General features: G+C 41.2%; 1 protein-coding gene across 4 annotated transcripts in view; it reads right to left on the bottom strand.

Moving 5' to 3' along the window:
• The window catches only part of SPAG16 (sperm associated antigen 16), a 786,899-nt gene that overhangs the window by 172,814 nt on the left and 590,685 nt on the right, over positions 1-23,400 (bottom strand). For all 4 annotated transcript variants that reach the window (XM_065562140.1, XM_065562142.1, XM_065562143.1 and 1 more), the window contains one exon: positions 4,091-4,156. In XM_065562140.1, the coding sequence (XP_065418212.1) occupies positions 4,091-4,156 (66 nt within the window). The remainder of the gene's footprint in view (positions 1-4,090; positions 4,157-23,400) is intronic.

Genomic DNA, 23,400 nt, shown 5'->3' with positions numbered 1-23,400 from the left:
GAAAAACCGTATGAGGAACAATTATGTTTTGGTGCATACTTTCCTCTCTGCCCCACCACTGTGACAGAATAGGAATTTCTTTCTCCCTTTGCCTAGATAAGGACACTTCTCAGTTTTTGAATTTTTTTTTTTACTTTTAATAACTTTCAAGTATTAATACTAATATCTGCATTTAGAGTGTAACCCAGTTGTGTAATTATATTTCTTATGCATGAAGATAGCAATAAACTAGGAGAAGAGCATATTAGCCCTTCTGCATGTCTAATTACACATTTGATATTACTAGGTAACCTTTATAAGTGACTGGCTTTGAGCTTATGCAAAGAACTGAACACTCTGAATACATAAATAACAGCAGCAGCAGATCCATGTTTGATTTTGTATTCTGTTCTTTTCTGGTTTCCGTCTGTCAGCTGCAGTCTGACAGCCCTGGCTTTATTTGGCCATCTATGGAAACATCTAAAAGATTTGGCTTTTGTATCATTTGGGTGCAGTAATGAATAAGAACTGACATCAAATATCAATATTATTGGCCCAGCTAAATGGTAGCTGACATCAAGCTGGACTGCTGAAGAGGTAAACAAAATTGAAATTTTGTTTTTGTATAAGAACTGTCTGACATTATTTGTCCTTCAGTAAATCAATGGAAGACTGACCTGAAATGCTGGTTGCATTTCTGCGTGGGGAGGGAAAGCTGGATGTTGCTACTGAAGTATGTTTTATGAAGCCTTTTGGGCACTGATAATTTCAAAAATACTATTTGTTTTAAGGAAAGTTAGTTACTATGATTATTTTCCCCTAATCTAATGCAGGCAAGATGCTGAGAATATCAGTTATAAACAAGCACTAATGAATGGTCACTCATTCCTCCATTTATACGCAAGCATTTCTGCTCCATGTCTTTCCCAGACTGGAAAGAGGGTGATGGTCCCTTATACTCCCTGCCTGCCTGTCTCTTGGGCACCTGCTCCCTCCTGTCCTCCTTGTTAAGTGTTTCCCAGCGGGTGTCCCAGGTGCCTGTCCCACACCTTCCTACATTATTGCAGGATTTTGAGGGGGCATCTGCTAGCTGCAGGGAACACTGGATATTTTCTCCTTGCCCAATAGCAGCTGTTGCTTAGCTGTCTCCTCAGGCCCGGGTGCTACTAGGAAGGATCCCTAGAGTCTCTTCTTCTTATATGATCTAGTAGGAGGTAGGTCATATTCCTAGTTTGGGGATAGGTACTCCAATGGGACCCTAACTCCCTTCTGTGCTGTATTTTGTTTTAAATGATGCCCTGATTGAGCAATTACTAATCCTGCCCTTAATATTTTGCAGCATGATGGCCTAGAAAACATAGAATATGACTATTTATTATAATTAGCATGGTGAATAAAGGCTTCATCTGAGCAAGCAAAGGTGCAAGTTGGCCTTTATGCTGAGCATGTACTAAAGGACTCATCTCCAGTGCAGAATATGCTACATGACCTAAAATAATTAACAGGAAGCCAAGGGACTGTGTGCTGATAATCTTCCAGATAAGCACGTTATTTTGATAAAGAATCTTACAGCTGGCATTAAACTCTAGGCTGAAATCATTGGCTGACATTCTCAATGATTGAATTAGTATAGATGGAAAAGCCAGTGCAGTATTGATTGAACTGAGGGAGGAGTGTAATTTCAGAAGTGGTAATTACAGTTATATAAATTAATTGTACATATGCAGACGGCAAGGCAGCTGAACCTGAGGTGTACATGTTTCAATTGCCAGATTGTCTGGCCAGCATAGCTAGGACAATGCTTCAGTTGAAAATAGCACCAAAAGAATATTTTCCAAACCTCTCTCTACTGGATACTCACTGAAAGATTCAAGTATTTGATGAAACCCAGGACTGGCAATTCTGCCTGCGCCTGGTCATGATGGGCAAAATATCCAAAAGCACTAAATTCCATTTTCAAAGGTGACTTAGGTGCTTCAGCTCAAGTCTCACTGAAAGTCAATGGGACTTAAGTTCCTAACTCACTTTTGTGACTTAGGCTCTTAAACCACTTAAGTTCTTTCGAAATGTTATCCTTAGGCTCCTATATGCCTAAGTCACTTTTGAAAATGAGATGGTAGATGGCAGTTTTCCGCTGTTAGATGAAGTATCAATTACCATTCTTGTGGAGCGATCTGAAACAATCTATATGTTGGATACAATCAATGAATGTCCGTTATTTAGTATTTCACGTTACTGCAGTTGCAGATGTTCCTTTTTGTTCAAAATGCTTCAGAGTTGGTGACACTTTAGGGACAGAATTTTCAAAAGTGCTCAGCAGCTACATTTTCCAAAGGCATAGCTTAAGTGAGGATATAGTTTTGCACATTTCTCTAGTGAATGGCCCCAAGACACACAGTACTCACCAGAATAACAGATTCCACATAGCTCAGTTACCTGGAGGTGCTGAGATGCCCATCCGAGGGAGACCCAAGGGAACTTGCACTTGGAGGTAAAATCCCTTCTGTAGGTATTATGGGGGACAGACACTTTATATAGTGCATCCTATGTACCCTTCCATGATTGGCTGTATCCACTGGCGCAGAATAGGGAGCCAGGATCATGGATCCAGCTCTTCCTTGTCGGTGCACGTAAAAGGCAAATGGGACAGTTTTAAAGGACAATCGCTTTACTGTCCATTCTGCAAAATAGTATTCTTGTTCTGAGTTTTGAAAAATCACACCTGATGTGTATATTTGTGTTCAGCAATCATAGGAAAACAGTACAATCGCATAACGTAAATTTCACTTAGGCAACTTGAGCTGGCATTGAACTTGAGAATCTTTTTTTGTAATACACCTATATCAAATTGTAGGAATTTGATAAACCGCTACATTTAAAACAAGTTCTCATATAGCACTTTCCAACTTGACAGGCATTTACATTCTTTGTACCTCATTATCGTACAGTAACTCTGTTTACCTCTGTGGAATTACTTCAGATTCACTGTAATTTAGAGCAAAGTTTGAACCTTGGTGTGTGTGTAGAATTGCCAGTCTCCCCCAAACAATAGAGCTAGAGCTGTCTGGTCAGGATTGATGGAGGAGCCAGACAGTCACCAGCTCTCCGATCTCCCAATCCCCCCTTCTAATGCAAGCAGAGCTGGTTCGGCTTTTCCATTCCATGCAGGGAAGCCCCTTTTGAAGCACAGTGTGGTGGGAGGAGCACTGCTGTGCCTTGTCCTGCTCCTCATCATTAATGGAAGATTTTGGGGTGCCCTGCCCTCCCCACTGGTAGTAGAGAGCCCAGGAGAGGCTCTCATATATCAAAACAAGGATTATTCCCAGTTGGAGCTTGTGTCTTAGAAGTTAAGGCCTTATAGACTGAGCTCTTACAGAGGAGACACCATTCTCATGGGCATTTGGGGATTGATTTGGGCCCTTTGAAATCAATGGGGTTTTGTACACCAACTTTAACAGGCTTTGGATCAGGGTGTTTTAAGCACTCAATGTGCTGGTCTGCAAAGAACATTCTACTCTCACATGAAGTTCAGCCATGAGGGCCCACACCTTCTCCAGATCTGCCATCAATCTGTATTCTATCACTGCATTTTGTCACTAATCCAACTCAAAATGATCTAGAATAGCCTTTATACACAACAGCAACAAAACTAACTACCCAGGAAATGACTAACAGCCAACAGGAAACCTCAGCTAATTAAACTAACTCTACAGTCACAGTGTGGGGAATGGCTCAGAGACAGCAAGAAATAAACTAAGCTTTGTCATAGGGATGGAGCGTTATTGTACATATAGTGGGAACTTTACATACTGTAGTCAGTATGTGTGCCCTCATGAACTGTCATAGGATCGTGAGACAGTCCTACGAGATTGGCAATTTCATGAGGGAAAAATATCTGCTCACGAAGACTGTTTACAAAAGAGGAATATGGAGATTTTAAGATCAAGATTGGATGTTTTTCTAAAAGATACACTCTAATTCAACCAGGAATTACTTCAGGGAAGGTATATGGCCTATGTTATACAGGAGGTCAAACTAGATGATCACAATGGTAACTTCTGGCTTTATAATTTGTGACATGAGAAACCGATCCTTCATGCACAGAACTTACCTTCATGTTGAATGTAGCATGATTACAGGAATGCAGGTGACCATAGAAAGTCTGAGCACAGAGGCCCTAGGAAATCAACCAAAAAATGAAAACAATTAAGTGATTTATAGTTATGTAAATTACACTATTTTCTTATAAATACCAAGCTTGATTTTACTGTCATGTACAAAAATGCACGTCACCCAACATGCTAAAAATCAGCTACTGCACTTCTGCATTCATGACAAGGAGCAGATTTTTTAAAGATATGTTATGATGCACATCTGCATCCAGAATTGTGGTTAGTAAAAAAGATGCATTAAAATATTGTCAGCTAATGGCTCTCACAAATCACTTTTAATGAACTAGACACATACAATTATAGTCCTTTGGAAAGCAGAGTGCCAACTTTCAGTGAATGCTTCAATAATGATTTAATAAAGTGTAGTGGTTTTATATATATTACTGTGATGCTGTATGATTGAAATATGACCATTTATATTATGGATATTGCCACTGTTATACAATTGCAACAAATCTTGTATAAAGTACATCATCTAAGGTATCAATGGAAAAGTTACAGTCTATAAAATATGATTATCCTGGTTAAATCCATGTTTCATCTCTGTATCTAAAGTTATGAATATTGGCTATGAACGTATATCTTATACATGTAGTGTAGTATTCCTGGGTAACACCCACCAGATAAGATTTACATCAAGGCTAGACAGCTTTGTGTGGATGGGCCATCAAAGACACTTAGTGCTCACAATGGGCCATAGAAGAAACTCATTCCACCCAGATAGCTCTTCCTGCAGATGCCTCAGCCTCCAAGGGGCCAATGGCCAACCCCTGTGAGTCATCAAGCCATATAAGGACATGCAATATGCTCATGTGATCCTGGACTCCATCTTGTGCCAGTAACTTTCCACAAACTGGGCTGTGAGCTTTGTTTGCGACAGTAAAATTCCAGGCACATGGCAAAGGGTAAAAAAGAGCCCGGAGATATTTCCATTTTGCCTGTTTCCCGCCCTGATTCTCTGGACTGTGGATTTGCAACAAAAAGGGGTATTTCAAACAAGGGTCTGAGGATCTTCCAAACTTTGGAAGTTACCAGCAAGACTTTACAAGCTAGTAGTCTATACCATCACTGCTACAAACCTGATATAAGGACTTTGCAGTTATTTGTATGTATATGATCTATTAATCATTATTAACTCTCTTTTCTTTTATTAATAAACCTTTAGATTTTAGTTACTAAAGGATTGGCAGCAGCATGATTATTGGGTAACATCTGAGTTATACATTGACCTGGCTACATGGCTGATCTCTTGGGATTAGAGAACGCTCTATGTGATGAAAGTGGTTTTCAGTAACCACCCCTCATGGAGTCCAGTGGCTGGGTGGTGAGACAAGGGTTGGAATGCCCAAGAAAACTGCATCTTTGAATTCCCGTTAACCAGTGTGGTGAGACAGAAGTTTACCTTTGTTACTGGCTTGGTATAATCTAATGAGAGAATAACCACCAGTTGGGGTAAGTTGGTCTGATTTCTCAGCAGTTTGTCCTGAATCTAGTATTCTCAGCTGTGATCCACTGAGACACAGTGACAGTTACACACACACCTTTAATGTCTTCTTAAGAAACCAAAAACAGTGAAATCAAAATTAATTATCTTCTATTGCCCTCCCCAGTAGGCTATAGTTGACCTAGGGAGGCCAATAGTATAGGTCAGATGTCATCTCTGTGACAGCAGGCATCCAAACTACAATATCTCCTGCCTGGGAAATAGATAGCCAAGATGGGAGAAAGGAGCTAGTCAACCTATGCTCTTCAGATATGGGAAGCAGCCTACTGGCAAAGAGGTCAGCAGTCTGCAACCTGCAATGCCTTGTCCTGGGAACAGATGACCTGGGTCTTCAGGGGATGGAGGCCTGGCATAAAAGGCTCCAAGTTTGCCTCCACTATGTCAGCCTGATCCCTCCCAGAGAGATCTAACCTCCCCCCTGTTCCACACACCCTCAACAAACTACTCCCTTCCTCTGAAACCTGTCTCTTGGATATTGGGAGTGTTTACCAGAGCTCCCTGCTACCTTGGAGGGATGTTCCTGTTAAGGGCCTTCCCTGTTGGTAAGTTGGGCCATGGGGAGAAAAGACTCCCCCATCTTAATAAAAATGAGTACAAACTGACTCAAGGGGAAATAGCATTAAAATGCCTTCCATTAAAAACAGCCAAAGGTTTTGGGAATGTATTACATGCTAAGAAACCACTCTGCACTTTGGGCAATATTTTACTGCTACTGGCATTGGAACCAATTAATTTTTGTTTATGTAAATGTGACCAATAGCAAGAACTGCTACTGAGGTTACACAGGATAATACCCTCTTTATTTTAATGCTCACTTTATCTGAAATTCTTATTTTAGCTGAATTTACAATCATTATGCTCAACCCAATGTTGTTATTTGGGGAAAATTTTAAACTTTGTTTAACCATTCATGAGTATGAGAGAGTGAAAAATTACAGGTTTTCCGTTGAGGAAACATTTTAATGTATTCTTTGGGGCATGGATAACTCAAAAATTGTTGAAATTCATAAGATAAACATTCACAGCAAGATTAGTCCTAGTCTCTAGGCTAATTTGCAAAGAAAAAGAAGTACTTCTATGCATAGTATGGAATTTCTATTAAGTTTATAGTTATCTTACTCCCTTGCTGCAGACATATTCACAACACAGTACTTCATGCCATCTTAACCCTGCTGGCCCCTGGTTCCATGACTCAACCAGTCCTTTCTCCCCTAGTCAGAAGTCCTCAGTCCTCCTTCCTGGAGCTGGGTTATAATCCTAACAGCCCCTTTACTTCCTGCAGGACCCGGTCTTTCCCCAGACAGCACTCACCTACTGTTGCTTCCTCAGGCCAGCTGTAGCTTCCCAGACTTCTGTCCTGCCTGACACTCCTAGCCCTACCTAACTGGAATGTTACAAGCTCTGCCTCTCTCTTATGTCCCTAAGCCTGGCCTGAGTTAGTCACATGACCTCATTATTATTCATCCTCCCCACCTGGGAAGGTGAGCTAAGCATGTTGCAGGTGAGGCTGAGGCCCATCTCCCCTTATTGGATCTGTGACAAGGACCGCACACACAAAAATTATAATACAGCAGTTGCCCAGTAGATATGGCACTTCTTTTGGGATTCAAGAGACCTAGGTACTATTCTAGGCTCTGCTGCTAGCCTACTGCGTGACCATGGGCAAATCACGTCACCGCTCTGTGCCTCAGTTTACCCAGCTGTAAAATGGGTGATAATGATATTTGCCTCCTTTTAAAGAGCTTGGAGATCTACTGTTGAAAAGCACTCTGCTGGAACAAGGTAATATTCTCATGGAAATTTTGCAATACAAATATAACAATAAAAAAAAGAAAAAGAAACCATTACAAAATTCCATTATCTAAGCTTCAGTTATAGGAAGAAAAAGATTCACAAATCTAATTCTCTACTTGTGTAACTCCATTGTCTTCAATCGACACACAGCAACAAAAAATTTGGCCCTATATATTTAAAAGGTTTATAAATAATCAAATTACCACCCATAAACACTGATAAAAAAGAAAATTTTAATATTCATTACCCAATTATGAATTCTCTCTTAGCAGAGAAACATTATTACACACAATCCCCAGGGTAGATAGTGATAGATAAATTAAATTTGATAAAGATAATAACATAATAGGAAAAGGGAAGAGTGTAACCGAATATTCATGAAAAGTCTGGTGAATAAAAATTCTGAGACTACAAAATCTAACTTGTGCTCTAGTGGCACTGTCAAGCTACATGTCAAGGCATTTTTTGCATCGTAGTCATGGAAAATATACTTTGGCCCCTTTAAATTAATGTGTTGCCTGGTAGGATGAAGGGCAGTGACTTGCACTCTGATATATATATGCTAATATTTTTAAAAATCCATCTTTTCACAATGACGGGAATTCAGCAGAAAAAGACAAGAAACATGTGACACAATACCCCCGAATGAGCACTTCTTGACTTTCTTTCTAGAAAGATCCCAATCTTTATCACCAATGAATAAAACAGACAATGGTCTTGTAAGGTATTTCTAAATAGTGTCCCTGAAGAGTAATTACAACGCCACTAGATTCATCATAATATGTACTGTATCAGCAGATCAAATGTAATTGCTAATAATAACTGCAAATAAATCTATTATATTTAATCTAATATTTCATAATTTACACTTTATTGTTCCTTTCAGCACCTCCAGTATTGGTAAGATTTGTACTCTAACTGCATACATAAAAACTATATGACTGCACCTGCAAACCCTTACTAATGAATATAGTGCTTACTACAGTGAACAGCCCCATTGAGGTCAAGAGGTAATAAGTATTTTCAGGATTAGAGCCCATGTTAAGAAAACATTAAGTTTGCAAAGTTGAGCACTCAAAAGTGAATTAATGATGCACACATAACCTTAACATTGCCTCCCCCTTGCATATACGTTCTGCTTTGGTCTTTAATTATTTGATTGTATATTAGTATATCCTCAGGACCCTGGTTTCATTCAGTGTGAAATTCACCCCATGCAGACTCTGCAAGGGGTTTAAGTCCCAATTAATAAGTATTTTGAATGTCCTATGTCCAGGGTGAATTTCACACAGAGTTAAGAGGAGGAGCCCAGTGGAATAAGTTAGGCAGGGGGCCTGCAGAACAGGCTTTTGTGGAGCTCCCACTAAGGCAGTGTGGTTCTGCAGTGTCTTCAGGGCAGGGTCTCTTTGCAATTAGCATAATCTGGTCCATACAGTATGAGAAGTAATTGTTAAAGGCCCAAGACTATCCCATAGCTCATGGTTACAGCACTCTCCTGACAGCTCCCCATCTGGCAGAAATAGGAATTGAACCATCCACATCTCAGGTGAGTGCTCTAATCACTGGGCTAAAAGTTATAAGGTGGCCAACACCACCACCACCTCCTCTGGACACATTTTAAATGGGACTGGCTACAGTAGGCATGCTCAGAGGCTGCCTATCAGATCAGGCCCTGCACACAACTTAGGTTGCTGAATATATCTAGTCTTTCCCTGGTTTGTGAATGGTTTTGGGGCCTAGGTGGGAGATAAGTGTCTGGGTGCTTACAGTGAGGCAGCAATGCCCAGAGGCGGGAACTTTTACTTTGAACACTTAGGCATCAAGTGAGTTTAGGTGCCTATAGGGTTCAACAAGAGCTTTGTGAGTTGCAGTGGAACCAAAACTGGGACTTAGGCACCTCAATCTCAGACCTACGTTAGAGGTTTAGGTGCCTAAGTTCTATCATGGATCCCACCCTACATGCCTTCTCTGGTTGAGGGCTGGGGTGGCAGAGCAGATGCAAACATTGTTGGCACTCCAGCACTTTACACTTTACTGACAGTACTTCTTGCCACCAAGAAAGCAATGAGGGTGCCCAACATTTGACCAAACCTCTCCATTTACAAGAGTGTTAGAGGCAAACTCTGGATCACAGTACTTTGCCTCATATAACGAGGAAAAGATCTGTTAGAAAGACAAGATCTTATCCCCCCATCAATATTTTGGAAGATTCTCTGATTAGGGTCCGAAGTTCCTGAGACATTATTGTCATAATTCCAATGACCATCAAACTACGTCTCTCCAGCGAGAGAAAATTAAAAGAGAAAAATGTTTAATGTAGAATTCCAGTTTTAAAAGAGCAACAAATTTATCCAGTTCCCCCCTAAGGAATGTATTAATATCCTTGGGTACAAAGCCCAGGAGCCTCCTGGGGCACTAAATTATGAAGAATACCATATTCATTGTTAAACTGAGTCACCAGACTTTTGATATCTTTGAAATTTAAATTTGTAAAACTGGGTTTTCCCCCACTCTCTTTGAATGACTAGCTGGTAGCCACTTCCTTTTATTTTGTAGATTTGCCATGAAACTAATAATCATAAAGAAAAACTACACAGCAGCAACGTTCATATAAAGAAAACAAGTATTAAAAGTGAAGCATTTGTTCATAAAAATGGATATAAATATTCTTTCATTTCAAAGCTTTAAACTATTTAAATTTAAACTAAACTATTTAAAATAAATTAGAATCAGTGTTTATAAATAACACAGAAACATCTCCTGGTGCTTATCACACTGTTAGCTTTCACTAAACATAGCTGTTAATTGCCTGTCTGGGATTAGAGTCATCTGAATGATCTTAATGATGACCCTGATGATGCTTCTATTTTTAAACCTCAGCATAGCACAAAAGAAAAGGTAGCTTCAGAAAGCATTTTGCCATTTCCTTGGAGGGGAGAAGCTAAAATAGGTAACCTTGAAGCAATCCTCACGGAACGCTGAAACAAGGAATCCGAGTTCAAATAATTTCTTAGGTCTAATTTACACCACACAAAAAGCCAGGGAATTCAGTGCCACAGGTGAAATTCTGTTCTAATTCCTTCTTGCTATTGAGTGATGCATATCAAGGCAAAACAGGTTAAGGATAGAGATTTCAGCCCAGCTCTTCATTTCTTTTCATCTATGGAATTAAGTTAGACCATTAACTGCTTACCACAGCAGTTGCGTTTTCCTAATATGTATTTAATTGCCAGTTTAACAAAATCCATTGAGCCATTTTTGATTTATGAGAGTGTGAAAATAATATTGTTCTGCATGTTTTAAGGTGCTGCTCAATCATTTTGAAGGCTTTGATAATTTAAACTCTTTTTGGACTTAGAATGTCATACCACGGGCGATAGACTTCCACAAAGAATACATCCTTTACAGGGCTGAAAAGTTTGGTTGAGAAATGTTATAATTTATTAAATATAATGTGCAATGTAAGCGCAGTACATCATTTTTTGATATAATCCATTATGATCTTTTAGATACATACATCTGAACATATCTACACCTATTTACATGGACAGAGATTCAAATATGCAGGACTTCTTGGCGCTCCCGGGAGTTCTAGAGCCTTGGTGGGTGCACTCAGAAAAGCGTTTACACAGCAAAACGCTCATCGGTATTTTCACTGGGCTTTGTGATTTGGAAAGAATGCTATGATCCCTGAGTGCACCTTAAAGCAAATACACATGGGCCAATGAACACATCCTTTCTTCAAATATGCCTTACACCATATGCCTTACACGTTCAAATAGGAAGTCCTAACATTTCTACTCTAAAACTAAAACAAAACATATTTATTAATTAAAATAAATAATACCTTGCACTTATATAACACTGTTCAGCAGAGGATGGACTTTACAGAGGATGCCCAGTGAGGTAGGTAAATAGTAGTATTATCTCCATTGTACAGGTGGAGTAACTAAGGTACAGAGTGATTAAGTGACTTGTCTAAGGTCACACATGAAGTCTGTGGCAGCGTCAGGAAACAAGTATTGGAATACCATTACAAGCAACTAAACATTAAAGCCCTAAAACTGAGACACCCCTCAAAATGCGTTCACTGGAAAATTTCAACTGAAGGTTGTTTTTTGTAATGTAGACACTAAAGAATCATTGTGTTTTCTGTAACTCCTCCCCCACAAAGAGATAGAAGATATATATATATATATAGTGAATATTGAAATATCAAAATGAATAATTGTTAAATGGTAAGGGTAAAAGTTTTGGTAGATATTAATAATTTGTAATAATTGACAGTGAGTGAGTTTAAATGAGGTAACATTTGGGCCTTGCCGGCATAAGTGTAGTTTTGCCAATTCTTTTTTTACACAGAATTGCCAATCTGCTTAAAATGATGTTATTGCTGATAGAACAAAGAGAATGTTGTTCTGGAAGTTTTGAGGTAGACACATACAAACCTGTAGCAAGAAGTAGTATTTTACTGAGAAAACCCAGGATATAAAAACTGCAGAAAAACAGCAGAAAAAAGGCAGGAGTTGGGTACATTAAAATGTCCAGGTTACATAAAGAATTAAAGGGTGGCTATGATAAAAGCTGATTGGAGAAAATAAATATGGAATGTGAAAATGTATAAAAGAAGAGAACAGGGCCCAAATCAGAGAAACAATGGAAGGAACAGGTCTGAATGACCAGACGAAGAGATCAGAGGAGGCAATAACCAGCATGAAATACAAGTTAACTTTCCCTGTGCCCCAGAATTAGGAAGTCTGGGCCCTACACCTATTCTGTTTTGTCTGATATTATTTTCTGGCATAAATATATGTTCAGACACTATAAGTAACATTAATTCTGTCTGAAACTGTATAACTAAAGGCGAGAATTGATTAAGTCAAAATTGGGTGGACTTGTGACTCGGTTTCCCCATTTTACACCCTCCCCTCCAACACAACCTACATCTCTCAGCTTTCACACCCATGTTTCAAACACAAGACCAGCCTTCCCTTCAACAGGAAAAAAAAATCTGCTAGTGAACCGCCATGGTTGGGAACGTAAGCACAACAAAATTAAGATGCCATAATATTAATTCTGTCACTTTGCACATAAATATTATGGCCCACCAAGTGACATTGGAGCAATTTTTATAATGAGGGTGATGAAAGCCATTGAACCAAACTGTAAACCCTGTACATAATGGAAACCACTTTAAGCCAGTGGTGCTGCTGCACCCTCAACACCCCTCGATCCAGCACCCCTGGGCACATCTTTGAATGGACTTATACAATACCACTGGCAACAGATCATTATGAATATGGAAGGAACTAAGGTAATCTGGCTTTGGGAGCACTTATTTCTGACTTTCCTCACTTTTGTGCATTTGAACTTCCCCTTAACGTAGCGTTAACATAGCTTTTGCATTAAATATTCTTCCAAGATATAAATGTTCAAACTTATTTTTCTTAATTGGGAAGAAAAATGTGCTCCCAGGCCAAGACCTTGAATGCTAAGTCAGTTCAAAGTGAACCTTGGAGGCTCTCCTGGCAAACCCTGAAAACAGGAGTTTGTAACAGAAATGCTGACAGACCCCATTCATGCCTCATAATATTATCTGACTCCACAATAAATATTTCATGAATTAAGAAAGTTGAAAAAGCCTTTCTGTTTGGCTTTGTTCTTGAGATGAAAGAGAATTATCTTTTTGTCTTCTCCCCACACTTGGATTTCTAATACTGCAGTCTGCTAAAACCCTTAACCAGAGGCAGTATTTAAACAGACGCGACCACGTAGGATACTGTCTTCTATGAACTCCTGCAGGATTCATCAGCTTCCAACTCAACAGAAAAAAGTTTCAACAAACCAGAGGAATGGAAGAAATATGGTTTTGTAACCTATTTACTAAACATTTACAGAGTTTCTGTGCATTGTTTAAACAACTATCTTCCCCAGAGAAGGTTTTAAAAATAGATGTAATTGAAAAACAGACTGCTGACAATTTGACCCTGAGGTCTTCTCCACCGTAGGAAGTCTACCTCTTTTTGACAAAGGGTGTCAAAAACTGTACAACCTTCCCTCGTGCAGCCTAGGACAAGTCAACGGAATTCAATACTTGTTGAATAGAAGTTTTCACCTTGTTTATCCAATATCTATAGTTCAGTCAACTTTGCTACAATGAGTGTTGAACTCAGTCGATCAAGTCCACACCAGAGGATAACTATTTCCAAAGATCTTGAGGGGGTAGGGTGGGAGTCATTTTTTAAACCTATAGCTCATTTTTCTAGACACACCTTTTCAACCAGTCCATCAGGCTCCAACTGGAAAAAAATAGTTGTGGTACTCTCCCATATGCCACCTACATGAGACACCAAAAGGTGAGATCATCATGAGACTCCTCTCACAACAGCTCTTCATATTTAGATCAGCCTTCCCTTGTTTATTTGGCTTTATCAGCAGAGAAATAGTGGATAATATTGACTTTTAAATCAACATTATTCTTCAGAGTCAACAATCTTTTCAAATGAATAGGAACAGTTTGCATCCCTCTCAGAGTTATTGTTCAAGAATATCTGGAGACTCAGCCTCAGGCATTACTTGTACTAGTCTTTACTTGATTCATGTTTGTTAGTTTACCCTTGCAGCTAGTTTACACTGAATCAATCCCACTGAATGGTAGGGGACCGTGAAATAACAGAGGTGCCATCTTTAAGGTAAGATATGAAACTGAGGCTCTGAGCACTTGGGTTCACAAAGATCCCATGAAACATTGAGAGAGAGAAGGTGTTAATTAGCTCTTCAGGATGGGGTTACTGATAAATCAAATCATGCAGGTCTAAATTCCACACAATCCTGCCTCTGAGGCTAGCACTCTTTTCTATTGCTCTTTAGGGCACCTCTGACTGCCAGCCCTCTGCCAACATTACTCTTTTGTTGTCCTCAAAGGGGCTGGGGGACTGATCTCCTCCTCCTCTGCCCCCGACTTGCTTTTCAGTCCAGGTTGTTCCCTTAATGCAAGGAGCACCAGGTGACCACATCCACTATCATGTTTCAGAGGCGCTAGTGTCCTTAAACAATACATGAGTGTCTCTGGGGAGAGGAAAACCTCCAGAAGGAAGAGGGGTCCGGGACACACACCGGCAGCCAATGCTGTTAAAATTAGTGAAGGGTCATAGACACTTTCTAAATCATAGTGCAGAAGCTGGTAACCACTAGTTGTCCCAAATAGTACACAGTTGCTAAGGAACCAGAACAAATTTCTATTTACCACACTCAGGATTATGGGATGCCTTCATCTGGGCTCTCATTTTAACAGTACTGGCAATTTAAATGTCTCCAGGAACTACAGAACCCTACAGGGGGAGGAGTCAGCCATTGCCGGCTCCTCCTCCTGCTGAAGACCAGTGAAGGGTGGGCTGTATCTAGTAAGCTGCAAGATGAAGAAAGTGAACACACGGTTCCGCCCTCACCCAAAGAACCCGGGGCGTGGGGGAAATAGAGATGGCCATATGGCTTGGGAGAGGGAGAGTGTAAGGTTGGACGGACCACCTCTTAAAAGACATCTGAGGAATTTATAGAGTATCAATGTCTTTGGGGAGGATATATGAAGAGCTGTAGTTGGAAGGACCTAAAGATTATACAAAGTTTTTATTCACCTGGTTGATGTCTGCAGACAACACTAGAAACAGAACCCATTCCTTCTTCAAATGGATTCTGAGATCTACATGAACATATCAGATTGCCTTTGCATTAAACCCATCATCCAATTTAGATGATTGCATTCCTCCCCCTGTAGTTTTAGTGGTCCACCCTAGAGAGGATCTGGAGAACAGTGCTCAATAAAGCTGGCCAGTGCCACCCTGCTAATCAGGGTGAGTGTGTCCCTTAGCTCTGCTCACTGCATGAGTGGGATGGGACCCTTCTCTCTCACAGAACAGGGTCGTTCATTTTTGTTGTAGATAAAGGTGACATTAAATGAACTCATGATTCCAAAACTCTGAAAAGCATACAAGAGTTTTCATGAGTTATGTTCAAGTGACATGGATATAACAGGTCTCTCTCATGTTCAGTCTTCCGAGCCTCAGAAGGAGCACTATAAAAAAAGATCAAATTAACTGAATTTGCTGATGGTACCTAATAAGGGAAGTAGTGACCTCAGTGAAAGCAGAAAGGAACACTTTATGTTAACCTTGTAAATGAGATGACATAAAGGTGGATGTCAATACAAGTAATACATAAGTGGACTTGAATTAAATATAAGAAATAGAGATGAGTTCAAACTGGAAAAATCTGCCAATTCTCTTTCCTCCCCAGATTTCAAGAGCAGGAGATTGGGATTCAAGTTCCCTGCCTTTAGAGTTTTGATTCTGTGTAAAACCAAATATAGGAAGAGTCTTATTTTTTTGGATGTGGTTCAAATGAAGCCCAAGTCTGTGGAAATCTAACAAAAAAGAGCTGATCCCATAAGATTTCCACCGTTTCTGCACACCTTCTAGGGTTGTAAATTCCTTGCCTGTGTCCAGTGATTGTATTTTTAAAGCTGTACACTCTATATCGTCTCTACCTAGGACTCTCAATAAATAAATACATAAAATCTACAACTCAGGCTGGCAAAAATATTGCAAAATCTCTTGATTTTTCCATTTTATTTCCAGTTCAAATCTCTTGAAAAGCGCTCACCACATTTAGGCACCTTCAAACAAGAACCATAGCCTTGGTTCAGAATGCCAAACCGTTATCTAATTCTAATTCAAACCAGAACAGCACTTATTTGCCTGGCTTGAATAAACAAAACTAAAGTTCTTTAACTAGACAACCTAGCAAACATTGCAGGCAACCTACAGAAGAGTGTTTCTTAAAAAAAGGAACAGATAACTAAGGATGGCTCAAGGATAGGGAATGGTTAATGAGCCTCTTCCATTTTCAAAATGCCAGGGAGAATCCAAATCAGGTCAGTGGTCGCAAAGCTATTACCCATCTGACAGCTATCTGCTTTTTTAAAATCTCATTTTTACAAACTCATTAGCAACAATACTGCATTTACACTGTGCATTCTATTGTCAAACCTGTTCCATGTGGAACATAGCCCATCCAAGTTTAACATGGCAGATCGACGGAGAAAGAAGGAATATTAAAAAAAGAAGCAAACAAGAAGCAGTATTTCCAACTATAAACAACCATGCCATTTTTATTAAAGCTTTCAGTAATAATTTGTAATTGGCATTTTATGCCTCTTGAGGCTTAGTGTTTGTCCTGGGCAATGATGGTCCAATAAAATATATTATCTTACCCACCTTGTTTGTTGTGTATCCTTTATTGTCGTCATTAATCTACAAGGTGGGTTGATTGTGCTATAGATTTTCAAATGTATATGTTCAGCTCCTTCACCATCTAATTGCGGTTTGTTGGTTTATGAGCAAATAACATGTGATCTCAGTCCATTATCGTGCTGGGCAGATAGCCATAACCCCAATTGGCACCCAAATTAGCAGTCTCGGCAGAGAAACCCCGCACTGAATGGGAATGGAAAGTAAACCACTTGCTCACCCAGGGCTTTCTTCCTGAGGAATTGTGAAAGGTTCATCAAAAATTCCTAACGAAGGTCAAAGTTCAAAAGGCTGAACTTCAAATGTTGTCAATGTTTTGAAACTCAGTCGATTTCAACCCACTCTAATCATTTGGTTGGGTTTGACAGATTCTTTGGGCGGCTTTGGAAATTTTCTTCTTATCTTTTATTTAAAATTTGAATATTTCAATTAAATGTCAGTATAACAGTGACAGGATATGCTTCCCATTAAATTTAGTCCTAACCACATCCTGAGTTAATAAATTCCTAGGCCTACGACCTCTGAATTTGTTCAGCCCAGGATACAGTTAGCACTTAAAAAGCAGCATCCTCACGATCATGATTACTGTACATTGCAATAGATGTGTAGTAAATGTTTTTGGTTGAGATATTGAATTATGGAATGGGTCAGACCCTGAGCCCATTGAAGTTAATGGCAAAATTCCTATCAGTTTTAATCATAGGACCTCATCCTGGAATCCTTGCTTCCACAAAACTCACATGGATTTCAATGTTGTATTACATATTGCAGTATCTCTCCCAAATCATTTAGGCTCAGATCCGGGAAGGTACTTAAACACACGCTTTAAACTTTAAGCACATGAAATCAATTGGACTAATCACATGCTTAAAGATAAAAGCACATGCTAAAGTACCATGCTAAATTGCAGCCTTAGGATTTTCAAAATGGCTCACTGCTGGCCTAACTCTGCTCTCATTAGATTGCCCACAGTTCACATCAGTGGGAACAGAATTAGGCCAGCCCGGAGTGATTTTGAGAGTCCCTTCCACATTATATAACCCATATAGCTCTCTGATCACACTGCAGGAAAATAATTTCTAATTTTTATATTTTGTGGTTACTTAAAAAATATATGAGTTTAGCTTTGTTCATATTTCTCTGTAAAGAATACTTCTAACGTAAATGAAAAGGGAATTTCTGTTTCATTTTTTGTATGATGACTAAATTCACAGGAGTATAGACTATGTAATTATCCCTACAGTCTTCAAAACCACATTCAGAGAGGGGTGAAACCAGAAAATCTTACACAGGCTGTAATGGGAGAGCACTAGGGTTGCCATCATTCTACTGGTACAAAACTTAATACCCTAGCTCCGCCCCTTCCCTGAGGCCCATCCCCCTTCCCTGCCCCTTCCCCGAGGCTCCGCCCCTGCTCATTACATTCCCCCTCCCTCAGTGGCTCGCTCTTCCCCACCCTCACTCACTTTCACTGGGCTGGGGCAGGAGATTGGGATGCGGGAAAGGGTGGATGCAGGCTCTGGGGATGAGGGATTTGGGGTACAGGAGGGGGTTTGGGCTGGGGCAGATGGTTGGGGTGTGTGGGGGGGGTGAGGGCTCCAGATGGGGGTGCAGGCTCTGGGGTGAGGCAAGGGATGAGAGGTTTGGGGAGCAGGAGGGGGCTCAGGGCTGGGGTAGTAGCTTGGGGTGTGTGGGGAGGTGCAGTGTGCAAGCTCCGCAAGGGAGTTTGGGTGCGGGAGGGGACTCTGGGCAGGGGCGGGGAATTGGGGTGTGGGAGGGTCCAGGTGGGACTTACCTGGCTCCCAGGAAGCAGCCACCAGGTCCCTGCAGCTCTTAGGTGCATGGGCGGCTAGGGAGGCTCCGTGCACTGCCTTGCACCGGCAGGCACCACCCCTGCAACTCCCACTGGTAGTGGTTCCCAGTCAATGAGAGCTGCAGAGCCGGCACTCGGGTGAGGGCAGCGTGCGGAGCCTCCCTGGCCGCCCATGCGCCTCGGGACTGCAGGGACCTGGCCGCCACTTCGGGAGCCATGAGGAACCAAGGCAGGTAGGAAAGCCTGCCTTAGCCCCAGGCCCCTGCTGTGCCACCGACCAGACTTTTAACAGCCCAGTCAGTGGTGCGTTTTATGACTGGGCATTCCGGTCAAAAACCGGATGCCTGGCAGCTCTACCCACTCCTTGTCGGAAACTCCAGTCCTAGAAGCCAGACAGGAACTCTCTCTTTGCTCCCCTGCTCCCTGCTCACACTGAGCAGCTGTCTGTGGTCCTGCTGCTCTTTCAGCCAGCCAGTAACACAGCCCTATCCCTTCCAGCTCCAGACAGAAACTAACTGCTGCTCTATTCTGCAGCTCCTTTTATATGGCCCTGCTGGGCCCTGACTGGCTACTCCTTGCTACCTCTCATTGGCTGCTTCCCCACAACCACTCTAGGCTGACTGGAGGACTTCTCTTCTGCTCCTCTCTGGGAGGGGGTGTGGCAGGACCGTGAGGCCTCGAGCAGGGGTCACTGGGCCTAGTCTACCTGATCACATAACCACATCTCATGGCAAAGAAAATGTCAATGCCAGTTGCTTTTGATTAACATTTAACAAATAATGGGATAAGAGACCATTACTAAAATTATGGGTCAAAAAATAAAAACTGAGCTGAAGCACTTTCTCCTGACAGATTTCTTGCCTGTTACAGACAAAGTTGTCAAGACAAAAATGAGTTATCCAAAACCTATTTAGCACCTGAAGAGAACAAGCACTGATGGGCCCGTGAACGCCACCTATTCGACCGCAGTGTTCCCAAGACGCTAGTATCATGGCATAAACCTTTAGCAAACAAACACTGAAAAGAGTAACACTCCTTGAAGCATTTTCACAGTTCAGTGGTGAAATTGCAGCATGACTGCACCTTAGTTGGAGGGCATGTTTGCATGAGCACTTGCTAAGCTGCAAGCTGGGGTGAATATCTACAGCGCTCCAGCATGCTGCACACTAAGTATCCGTGTGGACCCTGTTGCTGTACACTAAACATTTCCTAATGTGCACGGATGTACTGCAATCTGAAACAACCGTATGTCACTGTATATACATGAAAATTTTTGAAATCTGACTTTTTTGGACATTGGGGAGGGAGTCTCTGACCAAATCTATTCTGCTTAGGCCTTACACTGTATAAAATATTAGATGCATTATTTCAATATTGCAAAAGAACAATATTGGCCTGATCCTGCAGTCCTTATTCAGGCAAAGCTCCCAGGAACTCAGTGGACTCTGTTGCTGGACAGTTCCTTACAGTATGTAATGGAAAATAGAAAACATACGCAGCAGACTCACATTATAGTAGATCTATCATTTTATGTAGTCTTCAGACAAAAGAATTTCAGCCTTAGGGTTTTACGAGTTATTAAAGGCAGCCAGCTCCATAATTGTTAGTGCAATAATCTCATTGACACATACAAGTTAGGAAATAGAGGTCTCATTAACAAAGCCTCTAGTCTTTATTAGATCATATAAATAACCAAGAAAGCCTGCAAAAGATCGATTACAGCCTTTAAAACGTTTACAGAATTTGTGTTTAATTAAGACCATTTTAATATGCAAATCAAGTCTAATTATCCTCATTTATTAATGTTAGTCTGCCTGGGCTCTGAACAGCTTCAGCTGTGGATATGGTAACTGCATCCTATTTTTGTTGTTCTTTCTAAGGGGAACGGCAGAGGAAACAATCCAGTTGTGCCACCAGTATGTACGAGGGCTTTCAAAACTGCATTTCTGTTTACCATTTGGAGAAAAAGGTCAAAAAAGTGCTCAGTGTAGCATAAAATCTAGCTGAAATGTTATGCATTTCTTCCACCCACTATTTTTCGGAGTGCTTTAATTAATGCATTTCCTTCAAAGTAAGTGATCCCTCTGTGAGCTTCTTTTGATGAAAATCTGCCCTTCTTCAGCGCAGTGATTGAATAGATTGGTTTATAACACAGAACACTGTCAATTAGAAGTTGATATCGGGGCCCCTCCATCCCCTGGAAATGGAAGCCTCCTACGTTGAGAAGCCAAGGCCTTATGGCAAAGTCCTAGGAAATTAAACACAAAGCAAACAAGAGCATGAAGAACACAACAGCCTTCATCAACATGAAGGGAGCAGAGGCTAGTGGGGAATAAAAAGCAGGAAGTGGGGGAACAAATGTCTGTATTTTGATACCTTAAGAATGAAAATTAAAGCCTAAAATCCCACCTGAATTTGTTTCAAGAAAAAGGTAGGAAGAGCCAGAGCTGAGCGTTTGTAAAAACAGTCTTCCTTTTTCCCCCTCCTCTCCCCACTCCACTATTCTCCTGCCTCCAGCGTGAACTCTTAAGTCTTCACAATCCAGAGAAGCATTAGCCATTGTTCAGTATTGATTTGTTATTGAAGGCTTAGGGGTTTTATGCAGCGGGGAAAATGTGAAATGCTTCTGTTTGCCACATGCCCCATTCTAAAATCTATGTCTCTATTTTCTTTTCTTGCATTGTCAATAGGTGGTCTTGGATAGCTCAGCTGGCAAAAGCGGAGGTTTTCCACCTTTGATTCTTCTGTGACACCATACTAGACACTTTTAAACGTTCTGGGAAAATAACATTGCATAGAAAAACACAGGCAACCACTGTAGGTTCCTGCTTTTAGAGATAAAGAGATCAGAGCAGGAAAAAAACCCCAAGATTTCACAGACAAATAGTCTTGTGCAGCCCCCTTTCCTGATGAGCAGCAGTGCTGTGAAGGCTGGTATTGCCCCCAGATTCATGAGTGGCTAGGCAATGAGCAGACAAAAGAAGCTGGCCTTTCTGCCTACCACAGAGCCCTGACTGGCTACACAGCTAGAAGGAAATCCAGCTGCCAGCGGTTTCCAATTGGAGAATGAGGATGCAATTAGAGAAGAGACTTTAAAGGCTGCTGGAGAGGGCACATAGGGGCATATAAACCCAAATGGAGTCTAAGATCTGGCTCTAGGGGACAGGCACAAGGAGCAGCGTGAGTGCATGGTCCCCGTGAGCCTGCATCACATCTAAGGATCAGTTCCTGCCCAAAGGGAAGAAGGTGCCTTAATCCAGGACTAATGAGCCATGGCTGGAGGGGTTGTAGAGCCTCTTTGTGACTGATGGAGGGAGAGTTCTTTTTAGGCATCTTGGATTTGTGCCATTCTCCAACTGACTGTTCTTTGCAATGACACAGGGTTCTGCACATACTAAGAGAGCACTGGGACATTCTTCTGTGTTGGAGCAATTCCTGAGTGAATTCCTGCCTTCTGAAAGGTTGCAAGAGTTTGGAACAACCGTGTACCAGATGGGTGCTCCTATTACACTCTCATTTTCTACTGTAAGTTATTGTTTGTAATCAGAGACTTTGGCACTTTCTGGCATTTATTATACGAGAATATATGGCTGGGATTTTCAAAGGTTCCTAGAGACCTAGGAAGCCTAAATCCCACTAAGGTTATATTTACACAACAACTGGAAGGCAACAATGAAGCATGTGTAAGCCTACCTGAGCTAGCTTGGATTGAGTTAGCGTGCCAAAAATAGCAGTGTATCTGCAGTGCTATAGGCTGGCCTCTGAAGTACAATGCCACCCAGGACTCTAAGTATGTACTCTGGAAGTTAGTAGTGTAGCTGTGGCAGGAGAGGCTATTTTTAGTGAGCTAGCTCCATAAAATCTAGCGCCATAAAATCTAGCTCGGGCATGCCTACACATGCTTTTCCAAACTGCAGTGTAGACACACCCTGAATGTCAATAGAATTCCCTTCAAACAAAAAAGCAAACGGAGTGCATTTTCACATAATCAATGCAAACCCAAGCTCCTCACAGCCAAGAGGAGAAGCTGGAAGGTAAACTCTACCTACTTTCAAAGTGAAAAAGTTTTCTTTCTATCCATTGGCGAGGCAAAGCACAACTACAGCTACTATATACTGTCCAATCCTGACTTGTAGGGACCACCTCTGGGGAAAAAGGGGTATTTAAAAAAAATAAATCACTCTTTAGCCACAGTATTTTTCTCATTTCTGCTGGTTAGTCCAGCTTGGATCCTTTCCTTGGAGACGCTGGACTGGACCAATCAGGTAGTGAACTAAATTTCTGCCAAAAATTTGAAACCATCCAATAAAAATGAGAATGGTTCTCTCTTATCATTCAATCAGGGAATGAGGCAAAACTTCTAATGGGGAAAATGAATTTGACCAGCTCTGTTAGGCTTGTGCCCTTGCTTTAATGAACCACTGTTTTTTGCAGGGGGTAGAATCACTTGGTGTCTGCCACCTGCACTATAGGCTGCTGTGAAGGTGGTGCAGAGCTGACGAAGTAGCTTTGCATCTGGGCATAGGGGTCCCCCCGTGCTGGAAGTATTCCCCAGGGTAATCCTGCCTTGTGGCATCTTTGTGTGGGCCTACCTGGTGTAAAGCAGAATGAGGGCAATGTTGGATCAGGCCCAATATCTAAGCTGGAATTAGAATTCAGGAGTTTGTGTCTCCTAATGCCATGCTCAGACCACCCTGGACACATCAAAATACACACTTAAAATGGCCAGTATAGTCCCCAAGGATGTAATGCCACCTACCATACAGGACACAATGGCACAAGGAGTATTGTACTATAAAGAACCCCGTTATCTTCATTTTCACTTCAGCTAAC

This window comes from Chrysemys picta, chromosome 11 (genome assembly GCF_011386835.1).
Source record: "Chrysemys picta bellii isolate R12L10 chromosome 11, ASM1138683v2, whole genome shotgun sequence".
In the NCBI taxonomy this organism is placed as follows: domain Eukaryota; kingdom Metazoa; phylum Chordata; order Testudines; family Emydidae; genus Chrysemys; species Chrysemys picta.
This window is presented reverse-complemented; position numbering and strand designations above follow the sequence as displayed.